This window comes from Perissodus microlepis, chromosome 19, assembly GCF_051167445.1.
Source record: "Perissodus microlepis isolate ML-2025 ecotype Zambia chromosome 19, ASM5116744v1, whole genome shotgun sequence".
NCBI lineage: Eukaryota > Metazoa > Chordata > Actinopteri > Cichliformes > Cichlidae > Perissodus > Perissodus microlepis.
The window spans coordinates 20,204,104-20,221,549 of NC_140479.1; the positions used below are offsets into that span (position 1 = coordinate 20,204,104).

A 17,446-nucleotide genomic window follows, 5' to 3' on the forward strand; every position below is an offset into this window, starting at 1 on the left:
TTAGCATTTGTTATAGAGTCACTTTCCTACTGTGGGAGGCCAACACAGAGCTTGGGAATGAATGGACTAAACGAAACAGCTGTAAAAAGGTATGATCCATCAGGAAAAAAGCTAATGTTTTAACTGTGACTTTTTAAAAATATACTTTTTGTGTGTGTCAAAGCAGCTATTTTTGTAAACTCCGCATAGTTTAAATGACGTATATCGAAATGCACTGCGCTCTGCCAACGCCTTTCCCTCTTTGGTCTGTTTGGGTGCGTAAAGAGAGCGTGCGTCAGGATTTTGCGTTTGGTTCCTTCCCAGCAAGTTCACTTCTCAGGTTTCAGGCTTCTGTCGGAGCAGCCGACGCATTTCCTCCTTTTGCGCTTACACCGTCTTCTAAAATCTTCTGAAACATAAAAAAAATTGGAGGAGAATCTGAGTCTACGCTCTTGGATGATGGGTTTACGGATATTATTGGCTGTTCTTCTCTTTGGTTTCGGCCTGGCGACCGTTTTCGCCGATTCGTCCACACCTGAGAACGGTAGGAAAGGAATCAGTGAATGTGGGGGCTGAGGAATTAGTTAAGCTGAAAAGCTTCTTTTTTGTTGTTTCTGATCAGATGTAGCTGCTTTCTAATTTATTATTATTATTATTATTATTATTATTATTATTATTATTGTTGTTGTTGTTGTTATTAGTAGTATTGTTGTTTTTATCTTTATAGCTACGCACAGGTTGCTCAAAACCCCGAATGTGAGTCTTTTAGCTGTTCAGTAAAGTCACAACAGTTTTAAGGGCTATTATATTCATAAAGCATTGTTTCATAAGCCTTGAACTGAGGAGAAAAGCACCCAAACATCTAGAATTAAAATGTCCTTGTTTGCATTTTCTACACTGAAACTATTTATTATAAAATATATTAGATAACCTTACGTACCGGCCACATTTCAGCTTAAAAGGAATAAAAACACAACTTTGTTGGTAGAATTGTGTCTGTGTAAGATTCCTGTCTCTGAAAACTGTTGAAACCTCTCAACAGGAACAAGGAGTCTCTTTTTCAGCCCCTGGGGTGCTTGATTGTTTCAGAGCAAAGAGACTAAGAGAAACTGTGGCACACAAATATGAGACATTGTTTCTCCATTTTACAGATGCATGGCTTCACTCGCACAAACCCGGCTGTTGTTCTGTGTATGTCTGCTGACAATAACATGACTGGTTCCACAGGCTGTGTGGTTGCTGTACTTAGTCTCCATGGAAAATGTCCCAGGAGGATTACCAGTAGTTACAAAAACCAGAGTGGGCACATGCCAGGCCTTTTTAAATCTGCTCCTCATGGTGCTTTCATTTAAACTCGACAAGTTTTGCAGTCATGTTTGCCTTGACGTTTGAGGCAAAATGTTTCCACCTTGCCCATTATGTCCTTTAACTCGATTGTATTAACTTCTTTGACCTACAGTGTGTGAGTTGAAAAACGGGACAAGCTGTGAGGAATGTCTGAAAAATGTGACGGTAAGTTCGCTGAGAGAGCGTTTTATTTCTGCTTGGCTGATTTCTTTTTTGGGTTAACAGAGTTTCTGTGTGTGTGTGCATGGTCAGAATAGATGTCTCCTCCTCCAACCCAGACCTGTTTGACTGGTTTGAGAAGTAACTGATCTCATGAATTCTCACCCTGCTCCTTTTTTAGGCTGTGTGTGTTTATCACACACAGCCTAAAAAAGGTAATTTCCTGTAATTAGCCTGCATACCTCCTTTTTTGTTTTTCTGTTTAACTAATAGGGACATTGTGCACATTTTTTTTTAAACAGTGCTTGTGGTGCATCACAACAAAGTCATGTGTAACATATCCAGTGAGAACCATCCTCCCACCCCATGCGCTCTGCCCTCTGAATGATGCACGATGGGGACTCTGCTGGAGTAAGAAAACACACACACACACACACACACACACACACACACACACACACACACACACACACACACAAGCTGATCACATTGATAACGACTTTAATTCAATTAACTAAATGTTAAATATGCTGTCCAGTACACTGTCCGACTGAAGCTTATTTGCTGATTTTCTTTCTTTTTTTTCTCTGTGTGTTAGAGTGATAATTAATAAACTATATTCTTGTATAAGACAAATACTTGCATATCCCTGAAGTTGAGAAATTACTGTGTTGCATCAGTCCAATCATGATAAAAAATTGGAAAATTAAAAATTACTCCAAAGAAGGAGGTCAGGTTAAATGAAAAATACAAAAAAGTCAAGTGCTATATGGATTAAAATCTAAATGTGATACTATACTAGGAGGTTAAACCTAAAATGAAGGCATGTATTGTGGTATGAGGTAGCAAAGAACTTCTGCATCTGTCCTTGTGGCAGCTGAGCTGAAACAGATGTTAGATGAGGTGTTAATTAAGTGGTGCAGAGAGGATCTATAGCCACAGTCATTTGGATGACCTCTGCATCAAAATGCAACAGCAATGATTAATTCCCTTCCTGCTCTTAATCAGCTCACTGAACTAATCCATGTTATTGGGCAGCCACATACATTCCCCATTATGCTGGCTGTAACAGCTTCGTCTCCATCATTTTCCTCATAGGTCCCCCAGGTTTACAGGCCTCGCTCCGGGCAGTAGAGCCCCTTTCTGCGATTTGCTGAGATTGTAGTGATACGAAAAACCACTAGTAGGCTTGTTAGGCTATTTCACCTCCACATAAACTACAAGGAGCAAGAAAAATCCACCTTAGTAGGTTATGAAATAATTTCAAAATAAATAAATTGGAACAGGAGCTACTGCAACAGGCTCCCAATCAGCACCGTGCCAAGGATAAATAAAAACTAAATAGTTATATTTAAGGGCTTTCTCTTAAAAAAAACTCTTTTTTTTTTCCTAAAAAACCCCCAAAAAACTTACAAATAGAGATTAAAAGATCCTGCATCTTCATAATTCTTATTTTTTCACGAATGAAGATTGGAACAGTTTATCCTGATTTGCTGTAGATGAAAGTTTCACTAAATCACTAAAGTGGAAAAACAAAAACCCCTCCATGTTTGTGGATTTTGCGTCTGGGGTTGTTTGTTTTGAATAAGTGCTTCAGCATGTAGATACGTTTTAGACAATAGCGGGATGGGGGAAAGCCCTATCCCGTTTCACCGTGACAGCCTCTCCCTGTACAAAGCGTGCTATAGGAACCCATTCATGTTAACATTCATTTTGTCCACATGCTTTTGTACTATTACATCTTTAAAATCTTGATGCAGAACTTTTTACAGAAGTACATTTGCATATTAAACATTAAAATTGTCTTTGATCCTTGTTATTTTTATCAGCAAGTCAAAAAACATTAAAGTTTTATTCAGTACATGTGTAGAATGATTTGGTTTGAGAAGAGGAAATTAAACGCAACCTAATGAAGGAGGAAGAACAAGAATTTTCTATCTGGAAGATAAATCTGCGATTTGTGATTTCTGAATGACGTTGTCACTCTGGTTCTGTCTGCAGTGAACTTCCAGATCTTGATAATCACCTTGTCAGTGGTTGGTGGCATTCTTATCATTGCCTTTTTGGTCTGTCTGTTCTGCTGCTGCAAGTGTGAGAACATCGGGTAAGTGTTGACAAAACCCTCTCATTCCAGCCAGTGTGATGCTGGTAGAATACATTGTAGCAATTATATTATTAGTTGTGTGCAACAGGTTAAGATACGTACTGACTACCCATCAAGTCCTTCAATTAAACGATTATGTTATATGTAAGCAATCCTGAAAATGGGAGTGTTTCCGCTTATGCGTGAGTGTGAAGTAGCACAAAGGCAGTCTGCAGGCAGTCAGGTACTGCCCGTCTACCTGCAGAGAGTGTTTATTGTGGATTGGGGCTGTGTTAAGAACATGTGACACATCCAGTCTGTGGGCTACTCTTGCTTCTGCTGTTGTTGGTTCATGAGCCAGCCACAGAAAAAAGTGAAATTATAACTACAAAGAGCTGAAGTGAAACTGTTTAAAATCAGTGAAATGTGTCTACTGTGGAGCCTGTCTGTGCTTTTCATGCCGTATTTTTATTCTTTGATTTTCTTGTTTCTCATTCTTCTCCTGTTCTTGCTGGACTCTGTTGTCACTCTTTAACTTGAGCCCCTTGTCAAGCAATTGGCAGTTGACTGATTCATAGGTCATCCACATCCGGCACCATTTTTGACTTTCAGATGCTGTTTTATTAAGTTAAGGCTTTTCCTTCTACTACATAAATCTAACACTGGTCTTGTCTTTTCAGATCTAGCAGGTCTGAGGCCAAGATGCAGCGACAGGCCAATAAGCTGAGAACCAAGCAGGACGAAAGGTGGCAATATCATGTTTTGTTTTGTAATACTGTTTCACCCCCTCTGACTGGTTGGTCTCTGTATTTGATACATCCATAGATATAACTTAACAAAACGTGGATTTAAAGAGCTGGTGGACTCTAAATTGCTGCCTAAATCTCTAGTTTATATAATTAAAATTCAAAAATCATGAGAAAAAACAAAACTGCAGTTCAGCACCATGTCTTTATGACCAAGTTTCTCCATATAGAACAGCATCTGTCTCAGCTAACATTAAATATTTGCTATAAACGTATACTCATGTCCTCTAAACAACAATTATATATTTTGGGCTTTTATTGGTTCTGTAATAGTTGCACTAGGTGCGACACACCGGCTACCTTTTGCATTGATAGCTATGATTAGCATCACTTTCTTTCAACACACACGAGGGGGGAAAAATGCAGACGTCATACTGTTATCAGCCCAAACTGGTTTCCACGAGTCTGAAATTCTGAAAAATCATTAGTCGTCGCCCTGTGACTTATGGAAGAATGTTTTGTCTTTACAGGAGGGCGGAGATGAAGCAGAGACACCAGGAAATCAGGCAGAAATATGGTGAGCTTTTCTCTTTGTTAGTCTGTGTGCTTCAGCAATCGGCTACCTATACAGCATCTAAATTATGACTTACTCTACAAAACAAAATGTGGCTCTTTTTACACCTGTAATGTCATTTACTAGATATGAGAGCGTGTGATTAAGAAAGTTGATTCTGTATTGTGCTACCAGTATGAGGCACTTTGTCCAGTTTAGCATAACCGCTGGGGAGGGGGAAAAAAGAGCTTGTCTGACTCTGTCCATAAGGTCCAGAGAGTTCAGAGCTATACTATTTAAATGTCTCTTTTCTACTAATGAAATTCAGATGTTTATGGATATGGAACTGACTACTGCAAGAAATACAGAGAAAGCATCAGATTCTGTCCTCCAGGTTTTCTTTGAGTGGAAATCACCCCAGTGGGCAACACATAACACTATGTTAACTTTGCAGGCCTGCTATAATATGAATGATTTTCAAAAGACACCAATGAGTAATTACCTCTGCGCTGGCACTCACATAGTATCAGGGTTAATTGAGCAGAAAAGATGGACACAGTCGCAAGACTTGTTCCAGTTCATCCTGCAAGAGCACCTCCTGGAGTCTGATCCATGGAGGCCCAACCTACAACCTAAAGGTTCCTGCTAAGGTCATTGTAATGTTATGGCTGATGGGTGTATACCATAAAGCTAAATATAAAAGTTTAAGAGAGGCTGGTAAGTTTTTATTTAGCTATGATACAATACAGAGTGAGGCTAGCCATTTACTCCTGTTTGTGGTTTTCGTGCTAAGCTACGTTCACCGTAATCTGGCACTGACTTCATATTTACCATTTTGCGTGAATATATCAAACGATTTATTTAAATCAGGGCAACTCTTACTGATTGTTTAATGTTTTCCAGGTCTAAGTGGGCAAAACCCATACTCCAGATTTTCTTGAAATGGATTTGTCAACTGAGATTATTAACTGCGGACAGAGGACATCCATGAGCTGTCTTGAAGTGACATGATTGGAGAATTGTTGTAATTGATATAAAAATCAAATGTAAGAAAAGTAGTTTAAATAGATCAGGGTCATTTGGTCAATGAAGCATTCAAAGAATCCTACATTTACTGAAATGACCCAAGAGGCTGTAACCAAATGCTAGAAGAGATATGTAGTGTTGGTATTTTTCCAAACATTTGTCATTTATCCTGTGACTTAAGATACTAATCTGCTAATCTACTATTTATTTGGGTATTTAGTTTAATGGTACTGAATGGAAGGAGTCCAGTCTGGCTGCTGGAATATTCTTTCCTTTAGCTTCTGTTGTAATTGTACATTTTCACATTGTTTTTGCTGCTGAGATTTCTTTTTTTTTTTTACTTTATTTTATCTTGTTTTAAATGTTTTTTCCCCATTCTGAAATCTAATTACTGTGTTACTGCTGCTGTTTCCTACTGTTGACAACGAATTTTAAACCAATCACATTTGCAGAATATATTCTGAATATATGAGGTCAAAATGAACATAATGAAAAAACGTATAAATAAAAGATTTCAGACTGATCCCCAATTCTAATAGTAACACTTTTATTTCCCGTTGAGCTTTCATGTTAACCTACCTTTATGATATACTGTATGTTTTGTACAGTTTGTCAATAAATCAAACATTTGATTAAAAGATGTGTTATTCCTTAAAAGAAAAAAAAATCAATGATCTTCAGTTGTAGTCAGAAGATTACGTATGCTCACCACGAGTTAGAACTTTGTACCACGTATACATATGGTATACATAGACCCACGCTATTTGTTTAAATCTGCCTTAGTAAGTTGCACGTCAATCAGACACTTTTGGTATCCATCAACAAGCTTCTGGCATATTTCTGGATAGATTTTTTAACACTCTTGGCAGAATTCCTTTAACTTGGTTTCAAGACACTCTTAAGCATTGTCGCCCGATTTTCAGTATGATCGAGGTTGAAGCTCTAGGAAGGCCATGGAGTGGGGGGTCATTGTCCTGTTGGAGCACGAAGGAGGAGGTCTACCTCAAAACAAACACAAACAAATGCTAAAATAAAACTATATTTCAAAACGTGAAAAACTATGAACTTATCGACTACTTAAATCAAGTGAAATAAAATGTAAAATAAAAAACAACGAAGAGGCACAGAGGACCTGATGTACTGGCAAAGTCTGGATCTTTAATTAGGCTGACCAGGTATTCCACTTTTTAATGGTATCTGCAAAGCACTTGTATCCCTTGCCCCATTGTTTTATGTATCTTATACCAAATCTGTTTGTCTGCAAACTCCACCAACATGCAGTCAAACTTGATGGTGATATACCAACAAGCTAAAACCACCAATTTTTTAGCATTTATGTTATGAATACTGTGCAAAAGTCTCTAGCCACTCCTGCTTTCTTTGTATTTTTCTTCCAAGGAAAATGGGTTCACTGTTAGTCTGTTGCTAGGCAATATGATGACCTCATGACATCTGATATAGATAAGAACTTTTGGGGCCCTGAGTCGTGCCTGTGTGTTATCAAACTCCTGATTGAATAGAAGTTCACAGACGAACACACACACACACACACACACACACACACAAAAAAGCCAAGTCAGACCACAAAAGGAACATCGAGTCCCACCTGTCCAGCAACAATACACGAGAGGTGTGGCAGGGAATGCAAGACATCATCAACCACAGAGGCAGCACTGCGAAAACAGAAAACCCGAGTGGGCAGCTGGCAGAGGAAATAAACAGCTTCTTCGCCCGCTTTGAAACACCACAACAGCAACACTCATCTGCTTCAGCCCTGCTCCCATCCTCATCCTCACCTGGTTCCTGCACCGCTCCACTCACTGTAACAGAGCGCGATGTCAGACGTGTGCTCCTAGCAGTGAACCCCAGGAAGGCGGCCGGTCCAGATGGAGTACCTGGCAAGGTACTAAGAGCATGCGCACACCAGCTCACCCTCATCTTCACCAGACTCTTCAACCTCTCACTGGATCAGGCAGCCATCCCATCCTGTCTAAAATCAGCCACAATCATCCCAGTGCCGAAAAAGTCTCCCATCTCCAGCCTGAATGATTACCGCCCTGTGGCCCTCACACCGGTAATCATGAAATGCTTTGAGAGACTAGTCCTTCAGCATATCAAGGATTACCTCCCCCCAGAATTCGACCCCCACCAGTTTGCATACCGTGCAAACAGATCCACAGAAGACGCCATCGCCACAGCCCTCCACGCTGTGCTGAGTCACCTAGAGCAGCGGCAAAGCTACGTCCGAATGCTCTTTGTGGACTACAGCTCAGCCTTTAATACAATCATCCCGGACATCCTCATCACCAAACTGGTCACTCTTGGCCTCCCTCCTCTCACATGTGCCTGGATAAAGGATTTCCTCACAAACCGGCCCCAGACTGTAAGACTCGGCCCTCATCTCTCCTCCACTCGCACACTGAGCACCGGCTCCCCACAGGGCTGTGTGCTGAGCCCCCTCTTGTATTCTCTCTAAACCCACGACTGCAGTTCGACCCACACAACAACACTCTCATCATCAAGTTTGCTGATGACACCACGGTAGTCGGACTCATCTCGAAGGGAGACGAGGCAGAGTACAGAGAGGAAGTCCTGAAGCTGGCAGCATGGTGTTCAGAAAACAACCTGGCACTGAACACCAAGAAAACCAAAGAGCTCATTGTTGACTTCAGGAGACACAGCACCGACTTGGCCCCCCTCTACATCAACGGGGAGTGTGTGGAGAGGGTCCACACTTTCCGGTTCCTTGGTGTCCTCATCTCTGCTGACATCTCCTGGACAGGAAACATCTCAGCGGTCATCAAGAAGGCCCAACAGCGGCTGCACTTCCTGAGAGTCCTCAGGAAGTACAAGCTGAACTCCAACCTGCTGCTGACCTTCTACCGCTCGTCCATTGAGAGCCTGCTAACCTACTGCATCACGGTATGGTACGGCAGCAGCACCAAAGCAGATAGAGTGAGGCTTCAGAGTGTGGTCAAGACAGCACAAAAGATCATCGGCTGCCCTCTCCCCTCCCTGATGGACATTTATTCCTCCCGCTGCCTCACCAGAGCAGCAAACATTATCAAGGACAGCTCCCACCCTGGCTTCAACATGTTCAGCCTGCTTCCCTCAGGGAAGCGCTACAGGTGCATCAACACAAAACCCACAGACTAAAAAACAGTTTCTTCCCCAAAGCGATAACCACCCTGAACTCACACGTGCACAGATAACACAGCCCCCCCACTTCCCACTTCCTCTATGGACCACCACTGTGCAATACCAATTCTATGTGCAACAACTCAACTGTATATACATAACACTATTTATACCAATTCTATGTGCAATAACTCAACTGTATATACATAACACTATTTATTACATATTACTTACGGCTTGTATATTGTACATTTTATATATATATATGTTTTTCCCTATGTTAATACTGTCCATATGTACATAGCGCTGCAGAACTGTACCCCCCCCCCCAGCATGTTTACACTGAGTAGGAGATGCTCTGTATCTCATTGTACAACTGTATAGTGACAATAAAGGCATTCTATTCTACACAGAGAGAGAGATTTGTTGCAGGCATGTGTGCAGTTAAGGTCATTGAGTACATTCTTCTTCACTAGTACGGTTACTTCAACGCCAATGCCTTCTTCTTTGTAGATGAGAGACGCATGGTTTCCATTGACAAGCAGCAGACGCATCTAGTAAACGTAGAGCGGGCGCAAAAAATGACGTACCGGCAGAGCGCAGCAGCGGCCAGCGCAAAAATTCGCTCCAGCCAGCGGTCAGTGCAGCGCATGCCGCTCCTTGTGTCAAGGGGCCTTGAGAGGGTCACATCACAATGCCTAGAAAAAGGAAAGGCTCTTGCCGCAGCAGTAAGGATGCCATGCGGAAGAAGAAAATCAGGGCCACTGAATCTCAGCATCAAAGAGAATCTAGACTGGAAAACGCCAGATTAGCAGAAGCTGCACGAAGACAGCGAGAAACCAGCGAAGAGAGACAGCGTCGTTTAGAAAACGCCAGAGTAGCCCAAGCTTCGCGGAGACGGCGCGAGAGCAGCGAAAAAAGACGACTTCGCCTGGAAAATGCCAGACTGGCCCAGGCTTCGCGGAGACAGCGCGAAACCAGCGAAGAAAGGCAGCGTCGATTGTACCATGCCCGGTCGGCTCAAGCTTCGCGCAGACAGCGGGAAACCAGTTTGGAAAGGCTGCAACGTCTGCAAAATGACCGCCTGGCTAAGGCTTCCAGAAGACGGCGTGAAACCAGTTTGGAGAGGGAGCATCGCCTGGAAAATAAGCGGCTGGGGCAAGCTTCACGGAGATTGCACGAAACCAGCGAAGAGAGACAGCATCGCTTAGAAAATGACAGATTGGCTCATGCCTCACGAAGACAGCGAGAAACCAGCGAGGAAAGACAGCTTCGGCTGCAAAATGCCAGACTGGCTCAAGCTTCACGGAGGCAGCGAGAAACCAGCGAGGAAAGGCAGCGTCGACTGGACCATGCCCGGTCCGCTCAAGCTTTGCGCAGACTGAGAGAATCTAGTTCGGAGAGGGAGCATCGCCTGCAAAATAATCGACTGGCTCAGGCTTCACGGAGACTGCGCGAAACCAGTGAGGAAAAGCTGCATCGCTTGGACCATGCCCGGTCCGCACAAGCTTTGCGCAGACTGCGAGAAACCAGCGTGGACAGAGAAAGGCCGTCAGAAAACGACAGACCATGGCGCCGTGAACATTATAGACTGCAAGTGCTCAATGCTTCCCGAAAGACAAATGAACTCGGCTTTCCAGCACCTGTGTGGAATTTTCACGAGTCTGCTTTTGAGGAGGGACAGGTGCACTCTGAATTACCATCACTGTACACAGTGAACATCCAGAGTTTTGTCTGCGTCTGATTATGGTGACAGTGTTTATATGTATGCTTCTCCGTCTCCCCAGAAGCCTCTTGATTCTGTGTATCACACTTACTCACCGTTGTATCTTATATGAAGGAGTGGGATTTATTTATTTAGAAGGCTGAAAGACATTTTAGCTGCACCTCCCATTCACGCTGGTCTTGGAGAAACTGGATGTGAATACCTTGCTGCCTATGAAATGAGCTACAAAGAAAACAAAAATTGTGAAACTGCATTTTTTGATTTCATGTTAAGTGTCTGTCTGGATTTTTCTCATGGTCGTGTCATGGTTCTGTTTGTTTGTCTGTCTGTTTGTTAGCAATCTTGAGTCCACAGTTTTCAAGGTATCATTTTCATATTTTGTGTGATGGTATGCCAGTAACAGCTGGAGCTGATTTAATTTACAAAAAAATCAGGTCAAGGTCATGCCAAAATCAATAAAATCTTTATATTGCTCTTTATATTACCTTACTTTTTTTTTAAACAGGTTGTCTTTACAAAAATATGCAAGCCTAGGTTAGCTAAGCATTTGACCTTGACCTTCATTGTCAGCCCCCAAAGGTAAAGTTGACCCAGAAAAGTTTTTCAAAAAAACAATATCGAGTAATATATCATATGAAAGGCCATTGAGAGCTGTACAACCCGGCCCTCCCCCAAATACCATGCCCTACAGTGTTACAGTGACAGCATGAAGTTTTGCAAAATCACGCACTGAAAATGAAATTATTTTTAAATCTCAAGGTTTTTTAGTTTATAGAAGCCAGAAATTTTAGTCAGTTGTGCTGCAATCATATAGGTAAAGATAATAAAACAGACTATTTTAGTATTCAATGCTTCAAGGGCATAGGTCAAAGGTCAGACATTAGGATGTCTTTATAAAAGCAGGCTGAGGTCGCTGCACTGTAATAAAAGCAGGCTGATGTCAGCATGTTATAATAAAAACATCATAAAACATCTATTTTTTTTAGTATAGTAAAAAAAAGTATAGTCCTTGCCCTTCAGGGTGAGTTGCACTCTCCGAATGCTCTTGCTTTTTCAATTCGACATCACAATGACACCATAAAGTCACAAAGTCACAGACTGCACGAATTTAACTTAAACTTAACTTTAACTTAAAATCTCTTTTTCTGCTTATAGAATCCAAAGATTTCAGTCAATTCTACTCCAGTCATATGGGTAAAAATAATCAAATACACCACTGTAATGTGGTATTTATGTTTGGTATATATTTTAGAATATCTTCAAGGCCATAGGTCAAAGTTCAGGGTCACACAAATTAGGAAAAAGCTTTAGTTTCCATTGGATCATCTCCTTAAAGTGATATATTAGTCATTGGGGGATATAAGCACTTTCTTTGTTTGAGCTCTTTACACATTATCTTTTCAGTACAACATTATATAACTTCAAAACGCAAAAACACAAAAAGATTAATATACTACACTAGATTTATTACACTAGATTTTGTGAGTGTTCTTGTATGTTTTAGGGTTTTTTTGGTACTCCTTTCCCTCTTGAAAAAGATCTCCATTGCAGTGAGACTACCTGTAACTAAAGGACTTATTAGTAACACATATATACCAAGTAAGTGGGTTAAAGTAAGGCCATGATTTTGCTGTCGAAAGGGACAATTACACTGCAGCATGGACATGCACTAACTGACTCAATGTATATACATATACATATTAGTTGGCTCTTAAGTCAGCACAGCTCATAAAGAAATGTGAACTATGGATGCATCAGTACTGACGCCAAACAAGATAAGCAGAGAAAATCAGATGAAATGAGAGTTAAAGGTTAGACCATAAAATAAACTTCAGTTTCTATTTATCTGTGTTGTATTTACTTTGCCAGGAAGCTGGGAATCAATGCCAAACCAGTGAGGGACTTGCATAGTTTTTATGTTTTTAATGTTAAACATATAAAAATTTGCTATACCAACATTACCAGTACTTCCCACATTGCCCATTCATGGTGGAGTGATTGTACAGCATACATCTTTAATAACTTCAAAAAAACAAGTTTGAATTTATTTTGGATTTTTATCTAATCCACGCAGTGTCAAAAGTACACATACAGGCTCAAGTGTATACACTATATTGCTAATAGTCTTCACTTGCTGCCTTCACACATATGAACACAAGTTACATTCTTAATCCATAGGGTTTAATATGATGTCTGTTCACCTTTTGGAAAGAAGAAACTACCAGTTGCATTCAAACATGATCACTAACAAAAAGTAAACAGGTCTTCACCTTGTTAAACTGATAGATATTGTAGAACATTGAATAGCACTTATTAAGGGAATTAAGTGATTTGATGTCTATATTTGAGACTGTATTTTTGCTTTTGACCCTGTGTGGATTGAAGAAAAGCCTAAATAAATTCAAAGCTGTGCATCAGATTGATGCATACTGTAAATTAATCATTCCCAACTGGAAAAAGAACAGTTCAAAGAAATTATTAAAAGCCCCAAATTATCATGACTTTCATGCCCATAATGAGTGTATAAGAACTTCTGACCACTACTGTATTTCTGAACTTCTTAAAACATATAATTAAATTAAAAGAGTCAAAGTATTATTAAAAATGACAATAATAATACACTAGGATATTTAAACATTAAAGAGCTTAACCCATTCTGAAGTCTGGTCTAAACTAAACTAAGATGGAAACAAAACATTTTAAATGAATGCAAATTAAACTACAGAACTTCAATAGCTATCACTCACAGGTGGCTCATTATTTGGTTTAATTTGTGCGCACAATAAGAGATTTTCATATAGATTCCTCGCGTGATCGAGTTTTTTTGCATAGACGCGCGCTCCCGCGATTTGGCAACCACGTGGTGTTTTAAGGGCCAATGGCTTATTTGCAGCAGCGGTTTGAAGCGCGCACCCGTTAGCAGGGCAGAGGAGAGGACAGAAGGCGGCAGAAAGACAAATAAAGCCGAACTAGCAGATTATTCTGTAAACTGCAACGCGAAATCCTGCCGAGATGTCAGAGGAAAAGCCAAAGGTAATATATAGATGTTTATATAACTGCTTGCTTGTTATGATGGCTGAGGCGAGCTCCTGCGAAACCGTCGCTTATATGTGCAATCTAAAAATGGCCTGGTTTGCACGTTTCTCTAAATCGGCGCAGTGTTTGTTTCGCAAATGAATGAGTACTCGCACATTCATATGTGCGTCTATATGCGCTCACACAGCTCACTGTAGGTGAGTTTTGGAGGGATGTTGTCCCGCTAATTGGGGTCTAAAAGGTTGGGAGCAGGAATGTCAATTACACCATGATTGTTATTTGCGGATTTTTTTCTTTGTCGAAACGGGACCACCTATGTCCGCAACGCCGCAAATGCCGCAACTGCAGCAGTGGCAGAAGAGCGCAAATGGAGGTGACGCACTGCCTTAAAAACTGATGTGACTATGGTATTCTGGTAGTTTTTATTTTATTTGTTTTAATTTTTTCGTTGTGCTGCTTGTTGTACCACAATACTTCATAACAAAACTGCTAGCGGCGTTAGCCGGTAGCTAAACTCGCCAGTGGTTCTGAGCCTAGCCCGGAGCTAACGATGCTAACGTTAGCGCCTGTGAGTGCCTTGTGTGAACGCATATGGTAGCATGCCTGTGTTATTGAGCTCCAATGTACGTTTTGTTTTAATCAAAGCATCAATTGAATAGTCTGGCAGTAATTCAACACAAGTCACATCTGTGTTTTGTGACACGGCAGTTAAAATTGTGGGATTATATGCCTATTAGTTTACTTTCTGTATGTCTGAGCTAGCAAGGCTAACAGTATTGTGTATGTCGCTTTAAAGAAAACGTATACGTACTATGCATTACTGTGGTTGCTAATCCATTTGTTTATCAAGTGTTAAACCATTGTGTTCCTACAGGAAGGAGTAAAGACTGAGAATGACCACATCAACCTCAAGGTTGCAGGGCAGGATGGGTCGGTGGTTCAGTTTAAAATAAAAAGGCACACACCTCTCAGTAAACTAATGAAGGCATACTGTGAACGACAGGTAAGCTGCTGTAAGTTCTTAAGCAGCATGATTACTTGCACACTTAACTTTGCTGTTCTTTTAACGAAAATGCGGCATCTTCATCTGCAGGGTCTCTCAATAAGGCAGATCAGGTTCAGGTTTGATGGCCAGCCGATCAATGAGACGGATACGCCTGCACAGGTATGATTATTATGCACTTGAAACCATTATTGAAACACATTGTTTCTTTAAGATTACAGCGCACTTGTCCCCTAAATAAATTGAATATGTTTGCAATACTGTAAAATAATTAATATATGGAACATCTTTTTCTCAGCTGGAAATGGAAGATGAAGACACCATAGATGTTTTCCAGCAGCAGACAGGCGGGCATTGCTAAGCCCTACCCACCTCATTGACAGCCACCCTCAGACAACGCCCTCAACCATCTCACTGTCCATGCCTTCCCCACCACTCCCCTCATCTTATATTATTATTATTATTATTATTATTATTTCAGTTTAAAGATGTCTGTCATGGTTTTCGTCAGGTGTGGGCGGGGGGGGCGCTCGTTGGCTGTTTATGTGCTGTCTCAGTCAGGACTGAACTTTTGTGTGTCAACAGTCTCTCTGCTGGCCAATCAGGACACCGATTTCCTTCTGGCACCGCCGGCTGTGATTGGACCAACAACTCATCACAGCTGTTCCTGGTTTGTCACTGCTTTTGGTTCACTGTGCAGTGAAAGCTTAGTATCCAGTAGTTTGTCACTGTTTTCATCCATCAGGGTTGAATGCGAGGCTCTGCAAGTGTTTTGTCCAGGGGTCACTGTCAGTGGGCATAAAAATGGTTTGAAGTGGAAGCACTATCTGAACATAATACACACGTTTCCCATTTCACTTTGCTTTTCTGTGTGTTTGTTGTCTGAATGGTGACTCCTTTTTTTTTTTTTTTTTTTTTTTTTTTTTTTTGTTAAAGGAATTTTAATTCTTTGCATTTTAGGTGCTTCTGCAATGTTTCTTTTCTTTTGTAAATGTTATTTTTTGTTTTTTCATCTGTTATTTTAAACATTAACACCCATGGGGCATATGGTCGACATTTTTTTCCCCCTCCTGTACAGCAGTATCAGAATGGGTGTTAGATAAATGTTGTGGGGCTTGAACCAATACTCCAAAAACAGAACGTCTGCTTCATATTTGACGTGCTTCTCTTTAAAAAGCCAACTTCAAGGTGAAAACTGTCACATTTAAAGGCATTTATATTGCATCAGTGTTTGTTTCCTCTTAGATGGCTACTCAGTGACTGTGGGTATCTGCGGTACAGATGGATATATGCTTATGCAGAAATGCTTGTTTCAGGGGAAAGAATTCATCTATATCACAGAAGTGCATCCACGGTATAAGCTGGTCGGCGTTTGATTGTGTAAAGAGTCTCTTGGTGCAAAATACATAACATTTTTCTTTTTGGTTCTGTTTTTTTCCAAAGTGGGCTAGTGACCGGTCCTTGTGATGATCTCAAAAGCAGGTCTGCTTGTTGTAGAGGGTGGACTGTGAGTGGGAATAACTGAAAGGTTCCTGAATGTTTTGTTTTTTTTAGGTCAGGTGTCTCATCCCCTGTATTGCCCTAGCACAAGTAGGCCGACGGGAACACTGAGTTTTAGATGTGCTTTGAAGAGGAGCAGGTTCAAGTTTGAGCAAGGGTATCCAACAAAAGTTGGACTGTCTTTGCTAAAAGACACCAACGACACTTTTCACTGCTGTGCCAGCTGCTGAGATGCTGTCTGCTTGTGTGTTGTTACAGTGGCAGTCTTTCAAGTGGTGATGAGCGTCTTTCACTATTTTTACATTCTGGAGAGTGAAGCATGCAGTTTGTTTCATATCAGGAGGTCAGCCATTGGAGTTTGGGAGACAAGTGTTCTGTACCCACAGGGCCCCGTTCTTCGTATGTGGGTAACCAAATTATCTTTGAATGTAAATAGTCTGAAATGAGCTAGGATTTCTTTTTTTCCCCTTTCCTCCCCCCAGTTCAGCCGCGGTTCATTAAGCTCAAATCCTGAAAAGAAAAACCCAGCTTTTTTGAAGTTAGTTGGATTCAAGTTATTAGAAAAGGTTGCACCTTTCAAAGTTAAAAATACACTGCAACAAAATGAAATGTAGGTTTTAATACGTGCTTTAAAAACTGTCTGAACATTTTCAGCTACTACAGTAAATGTTTTTCATCTTTTATATGAATAGTTAAGAGTTGGTGCCAGTACTGAGAAATGAAACCTTATTTCCTTGCACAGCCATCAGTAAGCATCTGTCAATATTGTATTGCACAGAGAAATGTTGAGTGTTTGTGCGACATGCATCTGCACAAGCCAGTCAGCGATCATGATTCCAGCTTTCGTCACACAAAGTAAGAGCACACTTTACGATGCCAACAAGCAGCCTTCCGCTCGCATTTCAAGAACCCAGTGACCTGGACAAAGGTCAGCTGAGCTAAACTGTAAAGTACGAAGAACGGGGACCAGGTCTTGTCATGTTATGTTTTCTCTACTGATTTGTACATTATTTGTGGTCTTTTACTACTGTATACAATAAATATAGTTTGGTACTCAGATTTGATGTCAAGTTTTTGTTTTTGTGTTTGACCAGCTAATCTGTTTGTTTTAAAAAATATAACTTAAAGCCCCTTTTCTGTCTCCAGGGAA

The 17,446-nt window shown here is 40.9% G+C and overlaps 3 protein-coding genes across 4 annotated transcripts; all 3 read left to right on the top strand.

Annotated features, from left to right (window-relative positions):
- The first annotated feature begins 249 nt into the window (after positions 1-249).
- Positions 250-7,908, top strand: pttg1ipa (PTTG1 interacting protein a). Its single transcript, XM_084915660.1, has 7 exons — positions 250-523; positions 1,439-1,491; positions 1,788-1,896; positions 3,487-3,589; positions 4,249-4,314; positions 4,845-4,891; positions 5,771-7,908. The coding sequence occupies exons 1-7, from the start codon at positions 436-438 to the stop codon at positions 5,806-5,808; spliced, it is 504 nt and encodes a 167-aa protein (XP_084771786.1). The 5' UTR covers positions 250-435; the 3' UTR covers positions 5,809-7,908.
- A 1,603-nt stretch (positions 7,909-9,511) lies between these two features.
- On the top strand, positions 9,512-12,602 carry LOC146365905 (uncharacterized). Its single transcript, XM_084915659.1, has one exon. The coding sequence runs from the start codon at positions 9,726-9,728 to the stop codon at positions 10,773-10,775; it is 1,050 nt and encodes a 349-aa protein (XP_084771785.1). The 5' UTR covers positions 9,512-9,725; the 3' UTR covers positions 10,776-12,602.
- Positions 12,603-13,635: 1,033 nt separating this feature from the next.
- sumo3a (small ubiquitin like modifier 3a) lies at positions 13,636-17,355 on the top strand. 2 transcript variants are annotated; one of them, XM_084915662.1, is made up of 4 exons: positions 13,639-13,790; positions 14,668-14,796; positions 14,887-14,958; positions 15,095-17,355. In XM_084915662.1, the coding sequence occupies exons 1-4, from the start codon at positions 13,770-13,772 to the stop codon at positions 15,155-15,157; spliced, it is 285 nt and encodes a 94-aa protein (XP_084771788.1). In that variant the 5' UTR covers positions 13,639-13,769; the 3' UTR covers positions 15,158-17,355. The 2 variants fall into 2 exon arrangements, with proteins under 2 accessions (XP_084771787.1, XP_084771788.1); XM_084915661.1 differs by having other exon boundaries at positions 13,636-13,790; positions 14,668-14,958.
- The last annotated feature ends 91 nt before the right edge of the window (positions 17,356-17,446 follow it).

Coding starts and splice junctions, on each gene's coding strand:
- pttg1ipa (XM_084915660.1), top strand. CDS start 436: ATGATGGGTTTACGGATATTATTGGCTGTTCTTCTCTTTGGTTTCGGC. Junction 1,492..1,787: donor AATGTCTGAAAAATGTGACG/GTAAGTTCGCTG, acceptor TTTTTTAAACAG/TGCTTGTGGTGCATCACAAC. Junction 1,897..3,486: donor ACGATGGGGACTCTGCTGGA/GTAAGAAAACAC, acceptor TTCTGTCTGCAG/TGAACTTCCAGATCTTGATA.
- LOC146365905 (XM_084915659.1), top strand. CDS start 9,726: ATGCCTAGAAAAAGGAAAGGCTCTTGCCGCAGCAGTAAGGATGCCATG.
- sumo3a (XM_084915661.1), top strand. CDS start 13,770: ATGTCAGAGGAAAAGCCAAAG. Junction 13,791..14,667: donor TGTCAGAGGAAAAGCCAAAG/GTAATATATAGA, acceptor GTGTTCCTACAG/GAAGGAGTAAAGACTGAGAA. Junction 14,959..15,094: donor AGACGGATACGCCTGCACAG/GTATGATTATTA, acceptor TCTTTTTCTCAG/CTGGAAATGGAAGATGAAGA.